Source organism: Telmatherina bonti (genome assembly GCF_933228915.1).
Source record: "Telmatherina bonti genome assembly, chromosome: 13".
NCBI lineage: Eukaryota > Metazoa > Chordata > Actinopteri > Atheriniformes > Telmatherinidae > Telmatherina > Telmatherina bonti.
The window spans coordinates 7,770,833-7,795,349 of NC_136611.1; the positions used below are offsets into that span (position 1 = coordinate 7,770,833).

Below are 24,517 nucleotides of genomic sequence, written 5' to 3' on the forward strand. Positions count from 1 at the left end.
TATGAAAACCAGCACATGTGCAGAGCAGTGGCAGATAAGGTACATAATGGCATATTCTGCAAAACATCTGGGCTGTTGATGAGTGAAAACAGCTGTTGAGAAAATGATAAATCCCATTTTAACGATTAAATATTTGCCATCAGACATAAATAGAAAGACATGAATAATGGTTAAACTACACTGTTCTGCTTTGTTTCTCTGTTCAGTCTTGTATAACAGTCCATCTTTCAGCAAAGAAGATCTGCAAAGCATGATTTTTATTCTCATTGTTTCGACCTTCCTCCCTCCCTTACCGGTTCCTTTCACCACACGTCTCATTATGGAAACTCCCCATCATACAGTGTAACCTGGCATGATGATCTGAGTAGGACACCTCCATGTTTGCATGTCTTTGTCCAGTCTGTGAGCAGATCTGTCACCTTGTCTCTCATTGACTGTCCCTCCTCCTCCTCCTCCTCCCTCTGTCCGTCTATCACATCCTCCTCCCTTCCTTCTCTCCTGTCCTCCCAGTGGCTGCACCTCGTCCTCGCCTCCTCTCCTTTAAGAGGTTTTCTCTGTTCTCTCGGTTGCCAGGTAAACGCCGGCATGTCTGGGTCCCTTAACACCGGGAACAGGCGGGGATCAGGTTGAGTGGGTGGGGTTTGAGTGGGTGGGCCTTTTGTTTTACGTGCTGCTTCAGAGATGCCTGATCAGAGGGCAGAAAGTACTTCCTGTGCTGCCTTTGATGGATTGAAACAACAGATCATGGTTTGCACTTCTGTTACCAGAGCTGCTGCACGTGAAGATTTCAACCCACATATGGGTTAAATGCAAATTCAATCTTTTAAGGCAGAGAAATATTGCAATCAATTTTTGGCAAATAAATTCTTTGGTTGTAACCACCTGCTTTCCACCTGATAGTCAACATTTTCTGTGCACGTTGCAGAGCAGATCAGGCAGAAAGGGGGTGATAAATCACTGCCTTTCTATGGTAGGCCAGCTTTCATGTTCCTGTAGATACTTTACCATGTGGTAGGTTTATTTAGTCTAAAATACTGCTAAATTAAGATTGACTGATTATAAGTTGCATGATCAGAATTATTCAGTAGTTTCAGGGTATTTTAGTCATCAAAAGCAGGTGAATGCTAACAACTCACATGCTGAAAATTAGCATTTTGTCCTGTTATCTTTAGATCATGACCCGTATATCTTATTATTTTGCTTAGAGATGTGGAAGTTAGTCAAACTTAGATTTTTGCCTTTTGTTTGGTCACATCATGTGCGATCTTTACTGCTAAAATCAGGTGATCAAAGAATTTGCCTGCCAACTGGAAGGGAACCATGACTTGAGATAAAACGGAGTAGGAGAGGACAACGTCATGATTCCTCCCTCAAGGGGTCAAGCTGTCGCTGGGTGCATCCTAATAGTTTCAAGTGGACCCTCAGTTTGTTTGAGTGTAACTATTGAGGCATTAGTAAAAGGAAGGAGGAAACATGAAGCTTAATTCCTTGTCACGGTAGTTTAACTCTAAATAGATTAGAGGGCATTAATTTCTGCAGTAGATTAACAGCCATTTGAAGGACAACAAATCAAATGAAAGCCCAGTTCCAGATGTAATTCCAGCTGTTAAAATGTTTGTTGAGGATTGTTGTTTGGAATTGGGTCCCATCATTCACTGACTTCATTTTAAACACAACTAACTCATTCTCCAAACATCTACTGAGAAACCGAGACCAGCCCCCCAAAAGCTGTGCTTTCTGGAAGATCCAGTAGCTGACTTTTCAGCAGCATTATCTAGTCTCCTCAGTTTGTTGGGCAACAAGGCAGCAGTTGAGGCCAAAGTTTAGCTAAGAATGGCTCCCGTGCCGTCATCTGTTAAACGCAACATAACAGCAACATGGACTGCATTAATTAACTCTTGACTCTGAAGTTTTTTTTAGAGCCCTTAGCATAATGTAAACACAAAACAATAAAACCAATAATTACATTATTTATGTCTCGAGTTTCTACTTTAAAATCATGGAACAGGTCTCCAAAACAGTATGTATCAATATGATGGTGTTAAAAGGTAAAATTATTGCAACAATAAAACTTTATTCTCTTTCCCAAAAGGTTCGGTGTGCTGTGATTGGTCAGTCACGCACCGCCTGCCATTCTGTAACTAGATTAAAAAAGAATAAACTCCTTTTAGTTCAAGGTCATTGAAGTTTTTAAACACCTTCACAGACTGTTAAGCACAAACATAAAGTTATTTGAGAATGTTTACTCTGTTAGTATACTTACTGGTGTAAAGGGAACGTAGCAGAAGATGTGTTTGAATGTTGAATTTACTTTTATGGGAAATTTTCATTGAAAAAAGTTGCATGATTTGGCTCAAAAATGCCGAAATGAGTTTGACTCTGATGTAAACATGATCTAATCAAAGAAAAGTATCCTACTGGATTCCTAAAAATCTTGTTCCTAATTTAGTTCAACCTAACCACTAACCGAGAAACTAGTTGTAGATAACCAGGATTAACTTCCAAGCTTAATTCCATGGAAACTAACGCAGTTGACATGTCCAGGTAAAACAGTTTCCTATGACTCACTGAGGCCCCCTGCTGGACGACTCACACCGACCGGTAATAATACTGCACACACGGTAATAATGACCTTGCGTGTGAAGTGTGTGCGTGTGTGTCACTTTTAGGAGAATGAATGATGTGGATTAAATCAGCATGTCCTCTCCCCAAACAGCCAAACACGCAGCTGGATGACACACGTGAACGTTAGTCATTGTGGTGAAGCAGAGGTGGAAACAGAGAAAAACTGGAATTCATTCATCCTTATCACAGGAAACTCTTAGCTTTGACTTAGCTAACTTAGCTTTGGTGTTTATAACTTTATAAACCTCTAAACCTGCATAAAGTTGACTTAAAAAAGTTCATATTTTTCTAATCACTTCTCTAATATGCAGGAACACTGTTGTTTTATCTTTCAGCTATTTGCTCTAAAGGCTAAATGACGAGTCTGTTGATACATTTTATAGTTATTAATTAATTACTTGACTGAATTTTACTACTTGTTGTTATATTTTGCCTTTAAATGATCATTTTCTCGCTTTTTTTTATCATTATAAATCTTTTTAGATGCAGATATTAAGTCCAATAAAATGAGTAACTCCACTGTGTGATCTTGACCTCTGAGATTTTTGCTGTGGAAAATTTCCGCACATTGAAATGTGAAATTATTCATTAATAAGGTAGTCAGGTAAATCCTTAACTCAGTCAGACATTTAAAAAAAGAAAAAAAAAAACCCAACAACTTATTGAGCTTTAAATGTTCACATCATGTAATAGAAGACTTGAAAAAGAAATAATTGTAGACATAAAGGAAGATATAATGTAAATCTTATTAATCTTTTCTTTAAATCCATATTTTACAGTCTATTCTCAAATAATCAAGAAAACCAAAATGTAATCTATTAATATATATTTATAAAAGTTGTTTGAAGTGGTAGTAATGCCTTATTGTACATATTTTCTTATAATGCAATAAGCTTATTTCAATATCTCAAAAGTATTGATATTTTTTCCACCTCTGTCATTAATCCAATGTTTAACGTGTAGTAAAAGTACTTCCGTGTTGTTAATATTAAGATGTTTGGCTGATATGAAGCATCCAGATTAACACATAATGAGTTGCTGTTTGTCAAACTGCTGGTAAATTTTAGGCTGTCATGTCCTGAGTGGATGAGTTCACATCCATTTTCCCCACATTGTACGTTTGTTTAGTGGTTACTGTCACTGTTTGGTGCATCCGTTTCGCAGTGTGTGTTCCTGATGACTCATCCAGGTCATTAAAATTAACCCTCATTTGAAGCCACACCGCATCTTGTGCTTTTAATGTCTTCATTTATCTCTGTTTTCATTACAGAACCATGAATTTATGAATGATGTGAAGCACAAACACCGCTTCGTTTCTCTCCGCAGGAAGTCCTGACGTTGCTACGAGGAGCTGTTAATAACTTTATTTGTACGTATGCGTGTCTGCAGAGTTTCGTTCACCGTCCCACCTCAGCGGGTTGAACCGAACGGCGTCTCTGAGCGGAGGCGAGCGGACCGACTCCCTCTCCGTCAGCGGCAGCAACAGCCAGCTCAACAACAGCATCTCCCTGCAGCAGTACACACCTGACTTCTACGTCCGGGCGCTCACCGACCTGCAGTTTGTCAAGGTTGGTTTTACGATTTAATCTTCATCTTCATCACAGGCTGCTACAGCATGTCAGCCTTCTCGTCTATTAGACCCTTAAGCTGGCACCAGAACTAGGATCTGTGTTTAACTCTTCCAGACAAGGCAACATCTCCGTTTCCACCTGTAGACAAGCCACACTTTTCCACAGTATGGATGTACCGCTGATGTCAATCTTCCAGCTGTTTCATGCTCTATAGCAAACCTGGTGCATGTTGTAGGTCTCTTTGTCTGTGAAGAAAACGGGGCAACGTCATTTCCCAAAATCACTAAAACCAAAAACTGACTGAACTAAAACCTTTTCGCCTTTTATAAACACCTAGAAATTCTTTTTAATAAAGATAATGAAAAGAAAATGTAAGAAAGACGCCTATCGCCATCCAGATTAAATAAAATCATCCATCAGAAATGAGCCTTACTTTCTGCTGGCAATGCAGACCACGCTAACAGCCGGCTGCACGGGGTCTGAGTGACTTCAGCAGAGAGCCTGATACTCCTCAGACCTGCAGAAACCTCCACCAGGACAACACAGAGGACACGTAGACTCCTGACTTTCCAAGTGAGACAGAGAAAACATCTTGTTATACATACAGTTGTGCTCATATTTATTCATCCCCTTTCATTAAAGAAGGAAAAAAAACAACTGCCTATAAAATAAGCTGAAATTGACTGAAGTAATAATAAATAAAAATGTTATGAAAATCATGACATTATTTTCTAATTCTGGTTCAATAGAAATTTTTTTTTTTTTTTTTTTAAAAAAGCAAACAAATAAGATAATTTATTACATATTACATCAGTCATAAAGTAATATTTAGTTGAACAATCCTTTAATGTTACTGCTACAGTCAGGTGTTTTCTGTTCCTCTCAGTCAGACTTCTGCACCTGTTGACAGGTATTTTGTCCCACTGTTCAACAGAAAAGTGCTCTAATTTGTCCAGGACAGATTTGTCAGTTTGTTTTTTTCTTTCTTCAACTCAATTAAATGAAAAAACAGTGTCTTATAATACTAAATTATATTTTTGCAAATTTTTGGTTAGTGGTCCTTTTTTAAGTCTCCAGTTATTTGAGTGACTGTTGTAAATTCAGCCTTTTCTTTAATGAAAGGAGATGAATACATATGAACACAACTTTAGTTTAACTAACTGATGAATAGAAACGTTGGTTCTTTCCCGGCTGGAAGTAAGATCTCCGCTAGAAATTCTGCTTCATGTAAGGTCACTTCTATATTTTACTGAGATCAGCTGAAGATCTTTTTGGCCTAAAAAGGGGAAAATACTGGAGGTATACCAGGATGCTGGATCTGTCTCGGTGTCCTGGGATTGGACGGAGCTGCAGGTGTTGCATTTGCATGTTTTCTGCTTGTTGCTTGATGATGATGATGATGATGAGCAAGTCGGTTCTCCTTGGTTTCCCCCTCAGATCACGCGGGTGCAGTACCAGAAAGGCCTGATGGCGTCCCGTTTGGACAGCACGCCTCAGTCCCCAGAGAGCAGCCACAGCCTGGCTCACCTGGACCAGACGACTCCCCCCGCCAGCGCCAACACCACCGCCATCGCCACCATCACAGACCTGGGAGCAGACCCCACCCCGATAGAAAACGGCCCGGACGAGACGACACTTCTCCTCCTGAACGAGCAGAACTCGCCGCACACGGCTAACCACCACAGCCAGCTAGAAAACAGCATATGACCCCCGCCCCAGCCCACCCCGGTTCGTCGTTTGCACACATGCACTTCTGCGCTCGGATTTATGCTGAGGAGTGGAGGAGGGGGTGGAGACTTCGGCGTTTGTGTGTGAACGAATGCACGCACATGCCTCGGTACATCTGGGAAAGCCTGAACGTACGAGCCACGTGGATCCAACTAAATCAAACCAAACTTTATTTAAAAAGCACTTTATCAGTCAGAAAATGCATCTCAAAGTGCTTTAAACAAAGAAATGTGTTGAACACGCTCCCCCCAGACCCCTTTTTTTCCCCCCATCATTTCCCATAAATTTACCAAGAAACACATGTAAACATAAACATACCTTCACACACACACACACACACACACACACACACACACACACATACACACACACACACACACACGCACACACACGTACATAAAACAGTGACCGCTGTCCTAACCCCTACCGTTCAGGAAGAACACACCAAACACACACTAATGAGCCAAAACCTTTAAGACTCAGATGGAGTGGAATAAAAACCATCTGCAATAAGTAAGCAATAAGAGGCGTAGGGGGGCTGGAGCGACTTCTGCTGCAGGTTTCTAACAAACCTCAGCTGTTAGCAGACGGTTTACTCGCAGCTGCTTCTTCAAGCAGCCAAATAGATTCAGCCTCCTTCAAATAAAGTCAACATCCGTTTAAACTGATGCTGTATTGAAAAAAAACAATACAATTTATGACGGTGCAGGTTTTATTCTGCCATAACTCGCTCTGATTGGTCACTTCCACAATCCTGACTAGGCTCCACCCACTTATTCACACCAGCTCAACAAAAATACCTCTGAAGATAAACACATAATAGCTTTTTATTGTCGTTGCTTGGACTGATACTGGTCTCTAAACAAGGTGCGGTGCAGGCAGCTTCATCTGATTTCATTTGGACTTGAAGCTGACACTCTGGTGTTTTGGCTCATCAGTGTTTCATGCCACCACACGCCCAGCAGCCATCTGGTTTCTACTGACAGCGCAACACACGCAGGAGCAGAAAAGCTCCTCCGCGTCTCGCCCGGCGTCGCAGAGTCCTGCTTGTGTGTCGCCTCCAGCTCAGAGACTCAGGGAGAATCCACCCTCCTCCTCATTTCCTCCCATTATAGCCGTAAACCAAACCAATGGCCACATGTGTAGCAGCCTTCACCCCCTCACCTCTTGCTCCTCCTGCTCCTCCTGCTCCTCCTGCTCCACTCAAGACCCCGAGCATGCCAGCAGAGTTTCAACAAAGTAATATATGTTCAATAGAAGTCTATAGTGACGTATTTATTGATGATTTCTGTGTGAGACCGACACACAAGACTGTTTTTTGTTCTTGGTTGTTTTAGGGGGGAGGAGGTTTCTGTATTATGTCCTCCTTGTTTCCTGTGTAGAAGCGGCGAGTAGCCCAGAGCCTTTATCCCGGCGTAGGAAAGAGATTTGCCGCTGATCGACCAGCCGTCTGTACCGTGATTTAAGACAATCAATGTGGATTTGATGAATGTGTAGGGTACGTTAACCGTGGCCGCCCCGGCTCCCAAACGGCCTTATCTCGGCACTAAACTGTTAGCTTTCTGATCCGCGACGACATCTGTGGCAGTTTTTTTTTTTCTTTCGATGAGTCAGGTGGTTTAGGAAACACTTTCATGGAGACGGGAGGCGTTTGAGAGCAAAAAGACTTGACCAGTTCTTTCCTTCTAGAGAAGGAAGGTTCTACTTTCTTTTCTTTTTTTATGAATGTGTGGGTGTGTGGGTGTCTGTGTGTATGTGACCAAAACAATGGCCATCACCTTACTTGATGGGAACAGAAACCAAAAGAGGGATATTTTATCTCCTGATGAGAAAATACTTTTAAGAAATCAAAGATTTTATTTATTCTGTTTATTGTTTGTACATATTTGTGTCAGTGGGGTTAAGAAGTGTAATTTTGCTTTGCCTCCTTGTGAGATTTTTGCGATTCATTTGCATTTAGTGGACATGTTTGGGTTTCTTTTTCTTTGTTTTTAATTTTGGGAAAAGGGGATGAACGCAGTGGAAAACTTCCGTGCTATTCCGCAGCCAAACACAGCATAGAAATCAGCCTCCCTTTGTCAGTTTTATGGAAAACAGTTGTGCACAACGTGTTTATCATCAGTGCATTTAAAAAATAAAAAGGAAAAAACTGAGTTGCATACACTCCATATACATTTTACTGTACCTTTCAAAGTGATTTTAAGAGAAAAATCTACACTAAAATGTTCAATTTTCATCGTTTTGTAGGATTTTATTTGCATAAAATCTCCTCTGAATCTAATGAAATACATATAAACTGCATCACATGCCAGGTTTTGTCTTAAAAAATGAAGTTAACAAGCTGCTTTTGAGAGTTTTGTGGTGGAAAATGAGTTTTTACACTACATTTACCGGATTGCAAGGCTGTCTTTGCAGCTCTGGTGTCACTACTCGTCCTTCTGTTTTTTTCCATGATTCATTCTCATGAGTCTTTCTTCTGAAGTCGTAGGTTGTAAACAAACTGACAGAGTTTGTAAAGGTGGATTTTCCTTTAAAATATCCCAGCTTGTCTCAGATCAGCAGCATCAAACTAAGCAACGCGCTTTCGAATCCCTTCTTCCGCCCACTTTTGATGGTGAATGCAAGCTGTGAAATTTCCTTCAAGCAGAACTACTGAAGCGGTGTTGTAGTACAGCGTCATCTCGTCGCTGTCCAACCTAAACTGCACGCCTCCTGCCAAAAAAAAAGAGGAAATTGCAAAGCACTTTTATTTCCAATTTCAGCTTGAATCTGAAACCAAAGCCTGAAAATGCGCTGATATCACTTCTGTTTTGAAATGAAGTGGAATTACTTGTAACTTTAGTGTGTTATGAGTCTCTTTCTGGACTGTTTTCACTGAAGAAACTTAAAATATCACAAGTGATGTGGAAAGAACAGGAAAAAATGTCCTTTTGCGTCGTCAGGCGCAACACGTAAAAGCAGAAAACGAAGAGTCACGTTGAGTTAAACAGTTTAATGACCCGCTTATGTTCGGTGTTTGAGATGAATTTCTGCCAAAGAGAGTTTTGTCATTTACATCCGGTCCTGTCGAAGGACGCAGCGTTGCCTTAAAACACTTCAGTTTAAGTTTGCTGTCCAGCTTTGTTCAACATTTTCTCCTCTTCAGTTGTGTTTTATTGTAGAGATTTAATGCGAAGCAGCAGATCTTCCTCAGTGATGCTCTTTGCTCTGGTCAGCATGTTCGCTTTTGTGACTAAATATACATGGAAATAAGAAATAAATACCCCCATTTCTAGCAGGTTTATTCATTTAAGTTAAAACTGGTTTCCATGGTAATCATTATAATAAAAAGTATGTTTGCACCTTTAGAATCACATCACTGAAATCCAAATTTTAACTTTTAATCAGCAGGTTTGTTTTCAGAATGTGATTTTTATAAACCAAATCGCCTTTTGCACACTTATTTGCTGTTTTTTTTTATCCGTGCACCATCACAGTGGAATAAAAGCCAAAAAAACCAAATAAAAGCCAAATTTTTCTAAATTTAATGACCCAAAAAAAAAAAAAAAAGCAATAAATCACAAGCTGTTGCTGCATTTTTACAGGCTCAACGGTAGATTCCATTTGGGGGTTTTATGAAGAGACGATGCCTTTAATGCTGCGTAACCGACTCGCGTTTTTGCCTTAAAAAACAGCTTTTTTTTTCCATTGCTCGCTTTGTATCCAGAGATGTTTCCACTTCTGCTGCGTGTTAATCTAGTTTCCAGCAGTTTTTCCAGTCCTTATGTTGTAAATGATAAGTTGCATCTTCTGGTTTGCATTATTTACATTCATGATGTTCATCGTGGCCTCTGGCAATCTCTGCTAAACAGTCCTTTAATATTTTCAGATTATAATTTTTCTTTCATTTCTATGATGACTGTGCCATTTATTTAAGCCTCTGATGCTTGCCTTTGCAGAAATCAACCCCTATTTTGGACTGAATATCCATGTAAAAGTGATTCTACTCACTGAATCGACCTGAAACCTTTCATATATTCGTTTGGCTTCATGATAGCGTGAAACTGCTTCAGCCACATGCACACATTGACTTTGAGCCTGTAAAAATGAACCTGAATGGGGGTGTTTTGTTTTTCGTTTTAAGACAAATCCATTGTGTTGGTGTACAGAAGTGCAGTTTTAAAAGTTCTGTCGCCATTTAAAGTCTTTTCACATTAATGTCAGTCCGGATAGCCGTGATCCTCACTGATGACAAATGTTTGTCTTTAAATAAAAAAAGAAATGAAATGGACAGAAAATGTCCAGCAATATCTTCTGAGAAGCACTAACCTTTTATAAAAATCGACCTTTATTTTGTCACGTTTGCTGATGTTTAATTCAGCTGGTTGGGTTTTGAGTGTGTCTTTAAACAGAGGAGAAGAAGAAGAAAAAGACTCCGACTTTTCGGTTTATAGAACGTAAACGCACTTTAGCAGGAAAGAAGTATTTTTCCAGATCATAAAATTATCCAAAGTTTCTCGCTCAGCAGCTGAGCCAACAGTTACTGACCAGGATTTCATCACTTAAACTCCATCTCCGTAACATGACGCGGCATTTCTTGCCTGCGCTGACTCACACTTCGGTTGCCTTCTGTGTTTTTGTGACTGTACTGACTTCTGTGTTCATTCCTGGTTTATTTCAGCCCAGATGTTCACACACACACACACACACACACACACACACACACACACACACACACACACACACACACACACACACACACACACACACTCCCGTTTCAGCAGACTGTGTTTGTACATTTCTGTGGCTGATGATAAAACATGCTTTTTTTTGTGCCTGTGTACCTGCTTTAAATCGTACTTGGAATTGTGTTCGTTAAGGTGTGTATGAATGCGTGTGTGTGTCAGCAGTTGTGAATCAGTTCTAGTGATGATTTTGTACCTCAGAAAACTCAGAAATTTTATTTTAAACAATAATCTTTGTCATTAGTTTAATTTAGGATGATAAACGGAGCAACTGGCATTTGGGGAAATTAAAACTGATTGTCCTTCGTTCTGAAGGAAAATGGAGAAAAAGGGTGTAAATACTGTTTTATAATTTCTGTCTTAATGAGTTTTGAAGATGACGAAAGTTAATAATAAACCTGAGATATTTTTCTCTGTGGAGTTGTGTGAAGTTTGTATGGTGTTTGTGTGTACTTATATGCTTTAAAGTCTTTTCAGTGGAGTAAATCATTATTTTACACAGTAAAATCTGAATACAGATGGGTTTTTTTTTTATCATAAAATCTGGTTTTACGATTTAGAAGAAAACAAAAATGATGTAATTACAACCTCATGAACAACATGACAATATATTACTGTTATGTCATTTGTCACTTTGTTATTAATATCTGTAAAGTAGGGCTGTAACGGTATGCTTTTATCCTCATTCAATTTAATTCTGATTTTTGGGTGCCGATTTGATTTAAATAGTTGTTCTCACAATTCTTCAATATTGCTGAATTTTGTAGATTGAAAACCCCAAAAAATATACAAAATTTTCTTTTTTTGCTCGTCAATTTTCTTGATTTAAATAAGGAAAAAACAACACATTAACCAGACCATCCTTCTGCTCCTATAATGCCCAAGATGACAAGTAAAAAGATCAATAAAAATGACAAAAAAAAATTGGAATGGATAATTTTTATTTTTTGAAAAAAAGCCCAACTTTTTTTAAGAGTAAAATTGATTTTTAAATTGTGAAGCAAAAATACAGATTTCCGATTTTCCCACCCCTACTGTGACGGTGATTTAATTTTAAAACTTTGCAAGGACCTGGTTATTTTTTTTAAAAGTTGTGTTTCCACATGTAAAACCTTAAAACTGAAACGGGGTGCACTTTCTTTCCTGCATAAATGCTAATATCTGCCTTTCTCGGCTGCGGTTTGAGTTAAAATCAGCATAAAAGCCTCCTGTCAGACATACCAATGTGCCAATTTTAGTTAACATTTTAAAAACATGCAGATCCAGTTCAAGTTTATTTATATAGGACATTTCTACAGCAGCAGCTGCCCAAAGTGCTGAACAATAAAACAGCAAACAACAACACTTTACAATTTAAAATTAAACACTGCACATTAAAAAAAAAAAAAAAAACTGGACACAAAACAAAAATCTTAAATAAAAGTTAAAAAAAAAAATTAAAAAACCCAAGAAAAAGCTCAGGTGAGACCAGATGCCAGCACAAAGACATGGGTGTTCACGGCAGATTTATAATCACAGACAGATTGAGCAGCTCTTATGTGAAGGGGAAGGCTTTTCCATATCTTAGGTGCAGCAACAGAAAAGGCTCCATCACCCCTGGATTTTAATCAGATGGTGCCAAAATGGCCATTTTCAGAGATCTCCCCTAAACGCGGTGCACTAAAACCTCCTTAAATTCTGTTCTGCTTTACTTTCAGAGTTAACCTTTGCAGTAATCATGTTGTGACTGAGGTTTAGAGCTACAGCTGCATTGTTCCAAAGAAATATAAACTTATTGGTAGCCAAAGACGTCTTCCTGGGTCTGAACGTTTGCTGCCAAAGATGCCAAAAGATGTCAAGACGTCTTTTGCATTTTGTAAATGGAAAGCTGATTTGGCCAGGTGTGTGCGTCCCCAAAATGCACCCTTCGAGTGTCCACCTTGTGAATATGCTCTGAGTGTGCACTGTTAAAAAAACACCTGAACCCATGCACCCGACCAATCAGCCGTCTGCATCTGCAGTCCCAGATCTCAAGATTACGTACCGGGTGCTGAAAGATGAGCCAAAATGCTCCAAAACGCCAGCAGCATGGGGGTTTCAGGCAGGAAGCCAGTGAGTTAAGAATTTAAAACATGAAAATGTTTTTTCTAAGGCAAGCCTTAAATGTTTTTCATTAGTGCAATGTGCCGTCTTCTTTCGTTTGTACTTTACTGACTTTCTCATGACTCCAATAGATGGTCCTGGCAGTCATAGTGATTCACTCAGTGACCAAAAACAGGCACATCCTTAAGGGGAAGTTACTTTTTATTGGCATTTCACAATGAAAACACACAAAACACACCTATTAAATCATTTCTACATGTCTGTATGTGGAAATGGACAAGTCTTCAGCACATATTTAGATAAGCTTGAATTTTTATTGATCTTTTACAGAAAAATGTTGCGTTGCAGCAGCTTTACTGCATAAAGATATAAAGGATAAATTAAATGTACAATATATAAAAAGCAAAGTATGAGAGGTTTATTTGTACATCACATTTCATGTAAAGGACTGCTCAAATGCTTTACAAATGCTGACATGGAAGGTGGTGACCCCCCATTGGAAGAGGAAGCATCTGAGTCCACAAAAAAACCTAAAGAAAACATTAAAAGCTTTACAGATGGCGCAAACGATACATTAAAAAGTAGTAAAAGCAACAAAAAAATAGCTGAATCACAAAAAAATCACAAGTTAAAAGATATCATGCAGATTTCATGCACAAGTGTGTGAAAAAATAAATGTTAACCTGGAGTTAAAAATGTTTACATTTGGTGAAAGTTTAATCTCTGCTGGTAGTTTGTTTTACATGTTTAATTCATTCATTCATTCATTCATTCATTCATTCATTCTCCAGACGTCTCAATCCGACTAAAGGTCGTGGGGAAGCTGGAGTCTATCTCAGACATCACTGGTCGCCAGTCCATCAAAGGGCCATGTTTGCAGAAAAATGCTGCTTCTCCATGTTTAGTCTGGACTCTGGTCTGGACTCTGGTCCGGACTCCGGTCTGCACTCTGGTCTGCAATCTGGTCTGGACTCTGGTCTGGACTCTGGTCTGCACTCTGGTCTGGACTCCGGTCCGGACTCTGGTCCGGACTCCGGTCTGCATTCTGGTCTGCACTCTGGTCCGCACTCTGGTCTGGACTCCGGTCCGGACTCTGGTCCGGACTCCGGTCTGCACTCTGGTCTGCACTCTGGTCTGCACTCTGGTCTGGACTCCGGTCCGGACTCTGGTCCGGACTCCGGTCCGGACTCTGGTCCGGACTCCAGTCTGCATTCTGGTCTGCACTCTGGTCTGGACTCGGGTCTGCACTCTGGTCTGCACTCTGGTCTGCACTCTGGTCTGGACTCTGGTCTGGACTCTGGTCTGGACTCCGGTCCGGACTCCGGTCTGCATTCTGGTCTGCACTCTGGTCTGGACTCTGGTCTGCACTCTGGTCCGGACTCTGGTCCGGACTCCGGTCTGCACTCTGGTCTGCACTCTGGTCTGCACTCTGGTCTGGACTCTGGTCTGCACTCTGGTCTGGACTCTGGTCCGGACTCTGGTCTGCACTCTGGTCTGGACTCTGGTCTGCACTCTGGTCTGCACTCTGGTCTGCACTCTGGTCTGGACTCTGGTCTGCACTCTGGTCTGGACTCTGGTCTGGACTCTGGTCTGCACTCTGGTCTGGACTCTGGTCCGGACTCTGGTCTGCACTCCGGTCCGGACTCTGGTCCGGACTCCGGTCTGCACTCTGGTCTGCACTCTGGTCTGCAATCTGGTCTGGACTCCGGTCTGCACTCTGGTCTGGACTCCGGTCTGGACTCTGGTCTGGACTCCGGTCCGGACTCCGGTCTGGACTCTGGTCTGGACTCCGGTCCGGACTCTGGTCTGGACTCCGGTCCGGACTCTGGTCTGCACTCCGGTCCGGACTCTGGTCTGCACTCTGGTCTGCACTCTGGTCTGGACTCCGGTCTGGACTCTGGTCTGGACTCCGGTCCGGACTCTGGTCTGCACTCCGGTCCGGACTCTGGTCTGCACTCTGGTCTGCACTCTGGTCTGGACTCCGGTCTGGACTCTGGTCTGGACTCCAGTCCGGACTCTGGTCTGCACTCCGGTCCGGAGTCTGGTCTGCACTCTGGTCTGCACTCTGGTCTGGACTCCGGTCTGGACTCTGGTCTGGACTCCGGTCCGGACTCTGGTCTGGACTCTGGTCTGGACTCCGGTCTGGACTCTGGTCTGGACTCCGGTCTGGACTCTGGTCTGGACTCCGGTCCGGACTCTGGTCTGCACTCCGGTCCGGACTCTGGTCTGGACTCCGGTCTGCACTCTGGTCTGGACTCCGGTCTGGACTCTGGTCTGGACTCTGGTCTGGACTCTGGTCTGGACTCCGGTCCGGACTCTGGTCTGGACTCTGGTCTGCACTCTGGTCTGGACTCTGGTCTGCAATCTGGTCTGGACTCCGGTCCGGACTCTGGTCTGGACTCCGGTCCGGACTCTGGTCTGGACTCTGTTCAGGATGAGCTGACCTAAGTCTTTGCTTGTAGAACTCTAGAACAGGGATTTCCACATATATCCAATTCCTAATTAAGAGACATTGTGCCAAACTTAAAGTCACGTTTCCCAAATGACTAAAGATGATGTAGAACTTTAGAACATCAGTTTCCTGTTCTTGCTGACAGGAGGGAACCCGGTGTGGTCTTCTGCTGCTGAAGACCATCTGCTTCCAGGCTGGACCTGTTCTGTGTTCAGAGATGATGTTCTGAAAACCTTTGTTGGAACCAGTGCTTATTTGACTTCCTGTTGCCTTTCTATCATCTCCAACCAGTCTGCCCATTCTCCTCCAACTGGGTGGATATTTTCTCCTTTCCAAACTGTTTTCTGTAAACCTAGAGGACTAGGTTTACCGTCCTACAGACAGTTGTGTGTGAATATTCCAGTAAAAACTCAGAGCAACAACCATTCCATCTTAAAAATCACTTACATCTGCTTTCTTCCTCATCCTGATGCTCAGTTTGAACATTACCTCGCTGACTCAGCCAGACAATAAAGATAAAATGAAGTCATTCAAACTCCTTCACACACACACACACACACACACACATATATCTGATTACCATGATGACGAAACTTCCATTTTCTGCTATTTACTGCTCAGTGCGACGGGTTCGGGGAGTGACGTGTTGACACAGCTAGATATGGGTGAGGAAGTGAAATTCCGTTTTGGGAAGTGGGTGAAGCTCTAATTAAAAATAAAAAAAAATTCCCATCGCTGCTGCTGCCATCACTGGAAATTTTCTTTGTGCAACCGGTTCAGCAAAGACACCTGAAGAATATCAGGGATGAAGCAGGAGATAATGTGTCTGTGGTGAAACTGCCTGCTTTTTATTCTATTATATTAAACGAGGGCACTGAGTAGAAACCTGATGTCAGCTTTGGAGGTTAAGATAAGGACTCGGCGGGGATTTATGGTGACAAAGAAACTTTTATGTCCAAATATGTGTCAGGTAGCTAACAATTAATTCACCCGGATCACGACAGTTTCACTGTGATGCAACACCATAATCAAACAATTATACGGGCATTATTCAGGCATGCCCGAGTGGCTCGGGACTGAAGAGTCTGCAACTGTGACGTGAGAAGACATGTTTAGCAACTTCTGCAATTCCAGCTTGTCTAATAAAACGTTAGTAGCAGCTAAACATGAATGCAACAGGCAGTTTGTACAAATCCTAGTGGAGAAAATGCTGTGATAATTTCATTACTGATATTTCTTTTGGGTTCCTTTATGTAACTAACATCTTCAACGACCAGCTTCATGGTATTGAGAAAATATAAACAAATTTAGAATTTCATGTAGCAGAAAAAAAACCCCCATCTATGTCCATTCTTTCTGAAACTTTCATACATTTTTAAAGTGATCTGGACTGGAACAATGAGCACAATAAGATCTGGGATTATCTGCCTGAATTAACCACTAACCTGACCTCCTGGAGAGATGCTATGTTTGAGGTAGTTTATATCAGGGATCCTCAATCTGGTCCTCAAGGCCCAGTGTCCTGCAGGTTTTCCTTGTGTCCCACACAGACTCAGATTCACACTGCAAAAACTCAGCCTTAAAAAACAAGAAAAAAAAAACAAAAATTAGGTAAATCTACCTTAAAATAAGATAAATTATCTGCCAACAGAACAAATTTGGCTTGTCAGGACTTCTCAAAACAAGTAAAAATACTCTTAAACAAGAGGAATTCTCTGGCATAAAAACTAAGAATTATCTTACGTTTAAAAAAAATAAGCATATGTGTACTCAATTTCAGATTTTTAATCTTACTTAGATTTCAGTTTTTGCAGTGCACACAAACTCTGTATACATCTGCTAAATACACACTGATTTGAATCAGGTGTGTTGCAACAGGGACGCTTGGAAAACCTCCTGGAGAACCTGGATTGAGGTGACTGAGCTGAGCCGCAGGGCCCAGGACCTACCAGCAGCCGCAAGGCCTAGGACCTACCAGCAGCCACAAGGCCCAGGACCTAACAGCAGCCGCAAGGCTCAAGACCTACCAGCAGCCGCAGGGCCCAGGACCTACCAGCAGCCACAAGGCCCAGGACCTATCAGCAGCCACAAGGCCCAGGACCTACCAGCAGCTACAGGACCCAGGACCTACTAGCAGCCACAGGGCCCAGGACCTACCAGCAGCCACAAGGCCCAGGACCTACCAGCATCTACAGGGCCCAGGACCTACTAGCAGCCACAAGGCCCAGGACCTAACAGCAGCCACAGGGCCCAGGAACTACCAGCAGCCGCAGGTCCAGGACCTACTAGCTGCCACAAGGCCCAGGACCTACTAGCTGCCACAAGGCCCAGGACCTACTAGCAGCCACAAGGCCCAGGACCTACTAGCAGCCACAGGGCCCAGGACCTACCAGCAGCCACAAGGCCCAGGACCTACCAGCATCTACAGGGCCCAGGACCTACTAGCAGCCACAAGGCCCAGGACCTACCAGCAGCCACAGAGCCCAGGAACTACCAGCACCCGCAGGTCCAGGACCTACTAGCTGCCACAAGGCCCAGGACCTACCAGCAGCCACAAGGCCCAGGACCTACTAGCAGCCACAAGGCCCAGGACCTACCAGCAGCCACAAGGCCCAGGACCTACTAGCAGCCACAGGGCCCAGGACCTACTAGCAGCCACAAGGCCCAGGACCTACCAGCAGCCACAAGGCCCAGGACCTACCAGCACCCGCAGGTCCAGGACCTACTAGCTGCCACAAGGCCCAGGACCTACTAGCAGCCACAAGGCCCAGGACCTACTAGCTGCCACAAGGCCCAGGACCTACTAGCTGCCACAAGGCCCAGGACCTACTAGCTGCCACAAGGCCCAGGACCTACCAGCAGCCACAAGGCCCAGGACCTACTAGCAGCCACAGGGCCCAGGACCTACCAGCAGCCGCAGGGCCCAGGACCTACCATCAGCAAGGTCCATTGTTTAAAGAACAATGGGGCCCAAAAAAACCTGAAAATAAACATGAAGATGAGCAAGTTACTCTGGAGCAGCTAAGTGATTTACTTTCTAAGCAGAAGGAAATGTTCACAGTCCTGCTCCAGCAGCAACAAGACAAAATGATCCTGGATTCAACTAACTCCAGATTGGATTCAACAAGAGAAACGCAGGAGATTAAAATGAGTCTTCAGTTCACCCAGAAGGAGGTGGACGACATTAAAAATAGAAATTCAAATCTTACTGAACACAGCAAAGCCCTCCAAGCTGACATAATGAAAATTGGCCACAGTCTTTTAGTACTCACAGACTGATTAGACTACTTAGAAGGACAATCAAGAAGAAACAAGAAGATGGCATTTTAGAGACACCAGGAGAAACTTGGAAGGACTCTGAGGAGAAAGTGATTTTTCTGAGCAGCTACAGTTACAGAGAGACGGTGAGGTCGAGTGAGCACATCATGCTGGGAAACCAGCAATGGGAGAACGACCCCGACCAATTGTAGTAAAAAGACTTGAAGATAGATCTATACTACTTCAGAGAGCAAAATACCTGAAAGGAACTAACATCTTCATAAATAAAGACTTCACAGAGGCAGTTAGACAAAAAAGAAAATAACTTATGCCAAAGTTATGAGCGGCACGTGAGAGAGGAGACATTGCATTCCTCAGGCAAGATAAATTGGTTATCCACCCTCGTAGCAGCACTCCCAAACCAGTTGTGGACACATAATGACATGTTTGTTCAGTGTTACTTGTCATGATTTCTATCTCATAGCCTATGGCTGAAAGCTCCACAAAAAACCCACAAATTACTGAATAAAGGACTTAAAATTGCACATGTAAACATTAACAGTATCAGAAATAAATTGCATGAAATAAGTGAAATTCTCTATAATGATAATATACATATACTGGCATTGTCTGAAAAACACTCAGATTCTACATTTGAAGACAGAGCAACATTAAAGGATAAAACATATAAAGGAGAGATAAAAATGCATTTGGTGGAGGAGTTGCTTTTTTTTTTTTTTATATTCAAGAATGTATACCCACAAGAATTAGAGAAGACTCAATGATGCTCTTTTACCGAGTTAATACATTTTTTATGCTACTCCTGAAATGTGGCTACAGCAGGGATGGAAAACTCCAGGGCTGCAGTCCTGCAGGAGTTTCCCTGCTGCAACACACCTGCACCAGTATGCTGATTTAGTCGTATTTGTTTCAGGTGTGTTGCAGCAGGGAAACTTTAAACACTTGCAGGACTGTGGGCCTTGTGGACCAAGGTTTCCCACCCTGTGGGCTAAAGTAATCAAATGAAGTTAGAAATATTGAGAAGCATTTTTACAACGAATTATTTAATGGGTAAGATTTGTTTAAAGTGGTGAGTCATGAATGATCCTTGCTTCGAATAAGTAACCTTTTGGTTTACGCTACTTTTATACCCAATCATGGCACCCAGAGCCAACTTTAAGCTCTTTATTATCTATTTAAGGGCAACTCAGTTTGATCCTCTGATGACTGCAGTCCTTCAATGTTTCCGTGCTCCATCACACCTGTCTTAAATGCATGAGTCAGGTGTGTTGGAGCAGGGATACCTGCAGGACTGTGGCCCTTGTAGGGCTGAAGTGAATACTGTACACAGATTAAATGTAGCTGATCCAAAAGGTTATAGGAACAAAACTTTGTGTTTTAGGAGTCAGAATGTCCCACAGACACAGAAACCTGAACCTGCAACCTTACAGACAAGTGAAATTGTGGAGAAAAAAAAATCTGAAGCCTCCAATCGATGCTATTTGTGATTGCATAACATTTTTCTCTTTCCTTCCTTCCTCTTGGTTTATGTCTCAGATACGTTATGACACATTAACTAAGTATGACTAAGTGTTGTGTCAATAAGAAAACTTTAAAAAACGAGTTAAATAAGCCTCCAAGTAAAGCAAAAAGGTGACACTGGTTATTTGATTTTAAGGTTTGAGGCAAAACTGGAGTAAATTTATCTCCATGCAATCAGAAATGAGCGCTTAGATGAGCAAATTTAGTCATATTTTTTACTCCCAAGGGATCTTAATCTCATGTTGATGGTAATATTTCACTGTGAATAACTTCTTTACAGAATACTTAACACAACTTCATGTATTTTAAGATTTCAGTAGCTCCCCTGTGTCACGTCTGGGATTTCTTACTTCCTCAACCATCACAGAACAAGAAGAGACGTGAAAGCGCGACAGCAAGGAAAATTCAGAAGAGGGTTTTAAATTTAGTTTAGTCACACACTCTTCTTCAGAAAATTCACATTTTTCTGCTGCTTTCTTTTTACAACTGATAACAGAAAAAAATACTATCTGGATTTTCCAGATTTTCACTTTTTTCATCAATTCTTGCGACTTCTGTGTTTTTCCTTCATTTCTTTGGAGAGTTTCTGAATTATGCTCTACTGTCTCACCATCACACACTGCTGTTTAACTTTATATTCCCATCCTGCTTCATATTTATCTATTTATTCACTCAGGTTCCTCACCTCTAATTTGCACCACACACTTTATATTGATATAAGTAAACATGTTTACTTTAATAGAAATGTACAGTTTTTTTCTACCTTCATACTTTATGCCATACTAATACTGTTTATTTTCTCTCGATTTTTGTTTTTATGTTCTTTGTGTTTAAATATTTCTTTTTTGCACCACCACTCCAAGGCAAATTTCTTGTATGAACAAACTTACATACCAATAAAGGCCCTTTATGATTTACATCATGTCATCACATCAGGTTGCATGATTCTGGATGAACTTAAAACAAGCTGTGCTGAATAAATCGACTAACAATGTCCAAATGCAGAAATTGTTATTCTTTTGCATGGTGTTATTTCCTTATTTAAATTAACCTGTTGAAATAAAATGACTACATCAGCCTGTGTGTTTCACTCCGCCACATATCAGATCTTTGACCACTTTATACTTTGTGTTTTCCACAACCAAACAAAGTCAAAGCACCAACATCAGCACAAACAGGAGAAACCAACAGCTCAGACTGTATTTCTGATACAGCTCAATAGGAGGTAAAAGGCTAAAACATTAGCATTAGCATGAGCAAAACGAATGCCAGCAGGAGTACATGCATCAATGTCCTCCATCTCCACACACACTGATCTTGTTGTCCTGATGTTCACATTTCACGTCCCTCTGCAGCGTTTTTGGCCACAAATGGAAGAAAGATGACACAGTTGGAGGCTCTTGTCTACAGCGTCGTGTTCTGAACAGCCTACAAACTCTTGACCCAGCATGATGTTTGCAACAGTTGTGCTTTTCTACTTCCTTCCACCTCTCAGTTGTTTTTAGCTGAGTGAAGCAGGAAAATAAAACAAAAAATGATAATAAAAAAAGCATGTTTTAGTTTAATAGTAATATGTCTACATGTTGCATTACACATGGTTACAGGTACAAATACCTACATGAGTGGACAAACATGACACATTTTCTGATGAGGAGAAATCACGATTGAAGAAGAATTAAAGGGCTTAAAAATCACCTTTTCTGCTTATGATATTTCAGTCAAAAACTAACCTTGGTGTATATATAAATCTGTTCTTTCTTAATTCTCCAACTTTAGAGCAAAACAAGACCAAATGAACGAACTTTCTTTAATCTGATGAAGATGTGTGATCAGCACCAGTAGCACAAACAGGATCCTGTCAAGTACTTCGTTTTTCCTGCACACAGCAGTTTGTAGCAGAATATCTGTGAGTGACGCAGTTGTGTGCTCACGCAGGGATGTGAGGAAATGTCAGATCCAGCCAGTGTTATGCAACCATAAACAACAGCTGCGTTCACTCAGCTGGTGGAAATTTTCATGCCACATCAAAATAACCGCAAACCTCCACAGATGCCACGAAATACGTGAGAATATTAGGAAAGAAAAGACTCAATTTGGTCTTACAATGTTAAATTTGAACTTTTTTTAAAAAATCTAAACAAGCAGAAAGCTTCAAGGCATTTTTAGTTTCCTTCAGTTGGTTGTTTTAGACTCTTTTTCTAAATGAATTAATTTCATTTTCTTTCTTAGGCATTTTTTCTAATGTCGTACACACTTTTAAAAACAGGCAGAATTAAAATTTTCTGAGCATTTTGAGTTTTTAAAAAAAAATTTAATCAGTGATCTCCTTGGTGGTTCTGGTTGGCTTTAGGAGACCACCCTCCTCTGCACCGAACACATGACGCCGTCTTTATGCTGTGGTACCAACAGCTCTTACTGGGTTTTGTTTCACCACATGGTCTGAGATAAAAACCTTACCGTGGAATAATTCTACTTAAATGTCCCACATTCAGCAACTTCTTACATTTTCAGTATATTCCAACCCAAAGTTGAATGTCATTTTTGTGAGTTGTGTAAACTGCATAAATACTTGCTGTATGTGCTTCCAAATATTTCAAATGTGCACCAGAATATACAATAAAATACTACGTCTAATACACTGAGCATGCACTAGTTATCCAATCATCTTTAATGTTTCACTCTAATAATGCCATAGCTTTTATTTTATTTTATTATTATCAGGTTTTTTATTGTTTAATTGCTTGTTTTGTTTTTTTTTTGTTTTTTTTTTTGGTGGAGGCTTTAGATAAACCAGTTTGGCTTTTTGTATCTTTCTACACTGTATTCTTATATTTTATTTTGTCTATCTTGTGATGTTGTGTTCTAGTTGTAATGTTAAAGAATATTGTAGTTAATGCTACAGATAATTATATATCATTAGAAATGTCATGCTATCAATAGGAAGATAAGAGATGTATTATTAATGACTTATGAGGACGGGGGTGGGATAATGTAAGTTTTTACTTCCTCCCACTCCTTTTCGGAAATGTATAGAAAATATGTTGTCAGTTGTGTTTGCTTTATCCATGCATTACTATTTTTGTCTACACACATATATATATATATATATATATATATATATATATATATATATATATATATATATATATATATATATATATATATATATATATATATATATATATATATATAAAAATAATATATATCTTCCGAAGCACACTGGTGCTGACTGCAAGGCAACAGCATCAAGGTGATGTGTGTGATTTTATCTTCCACAGATTTGTCATTTAAGCGGGATGCCAGACACTGAGCAATGTTTTATTAAAACAAACAAACAAACTGTCTTCTACACGGTGATGGCAGCATCGTTTTTGCTTTAAGGACTTTGTCATTCTAGAGCAGAGGTGTCCAGCTCCAGTCCTCGAGGGCCAGAATCCTGCAGGTTTTCTATGTATCCCTGCTCAGACACACCTGATTCAAATCAATTAGTAGTAGAGCTTAATCAGTTGTGCACGTCATTGGCTGTTTGATCCATTTAGTGGAAGCTAGATGTGTTGGAACAGGAATACATGGGAAACCTGCGACTTTGGACACCCCTGGTCTGGAGGAAACAACTCTCTGCATCTGAGGCTGGTCTGATGATTTCCATCTGAACAAGTCAAACATACCTCTAAGAACCTGCAGTGAAGCCTCCAGATAACAATCCCTAATATAAAAGAACCCTTTTATCATCTTACACTGACCGTTTTGCTTGACTTGGCTGGAAACATCATGGGGTTAAGGAAGGGTGTCACACTGTGTGCAAAATGACAAATGATCCATACATTTTTTACAGAAAGTGCTTTAAATAATTCATCTAATGGGATCATATCGTACTGTTGTGCGTGTAAAATACAATTTTATTATCTAGGCTTGCAATTAGGAAGAGGAAGAGTACATGAAGCTTGTTGTTGCACCCATCTATCCTTACATTTATCCATTTTTCATTCATTCATTTAAGTTTTTATTTGGATCCCCGTTAGGATATTCCTTGGATCCAATGTATATGTTTACGTACACACAACAATACATCCCTGCATGCAAAGTCCTTAAACGTCTTTAAAATATACAGTCCATGTACACCTGTACATCAAATCAAATCAAAGTTTATTTCTACAGCACTTTTCATACAAAAGTGCTTTACAGAATAAAAAACAAAGCTGAAACAAGGTTTAAAAAAAAAAAAAAAAAAAAAAAAAACACGCCTTCACATACAAAACCATAGAACTTCCCCAAAGTCTGACACATACACTCACTTTTTCACACACACTCACCGGGACACTAATCACAGAGACCACCACCTCAAGACCCACCCAGTCCATGGCAGACTGGGGTGCCCACCACTACCCATCAGGAAAGTGGAGGACACTACCAACCCACCACGTCAATGGGAATCGCCGCAGGAGTGACTCCCTGAACCATTTGGATCTGGTCCCAGTGTGTAGGATCCCAATGAGGAAAACTTCTGGGTCGTATTACTCAGGCAGGAATGTGGC

General features: G+C 41.0%; 1 protein-coding gene across 1 annotated transcript in view; it reads left to right on the forward strand.

Annotated features, from left to right (window-relative positions):
* LOC306764247 (metal transporter CNNM4) overlaps positions 1 to 11,062 on the forward strand; it is a gene marked incomplete at its 5' end in the record, with an annotated part of 56,133 nt that extends 45,071 nt beyond the window's left edge. Inside the window, 4 exons of the mRNA XM_079251330.1 lie at positions 511 to 573; positions 2,545 to 2,601; positions 4,015 to 4,193; positions 5,634 to 11,062. Of these exons, the coding sequence (XP_079107456.1) occupies positions 511 to 573; positions 2,545 to 2,601; positions 4,015 to 4,193; positions 5,634 to 5,903 (569 nt within the window). The 3' untranslated portion in view covers positions 5,904 to 11,062. The remainder of the gene's footprint in view (positions 1 to 510; positions 574 to 2,544; positions 2,602 to 4,014; positions 4,194 to 5,633) is intronic.
* Positions 11,063 to 24,517: the final 13,455 nt, after the last annotated feature.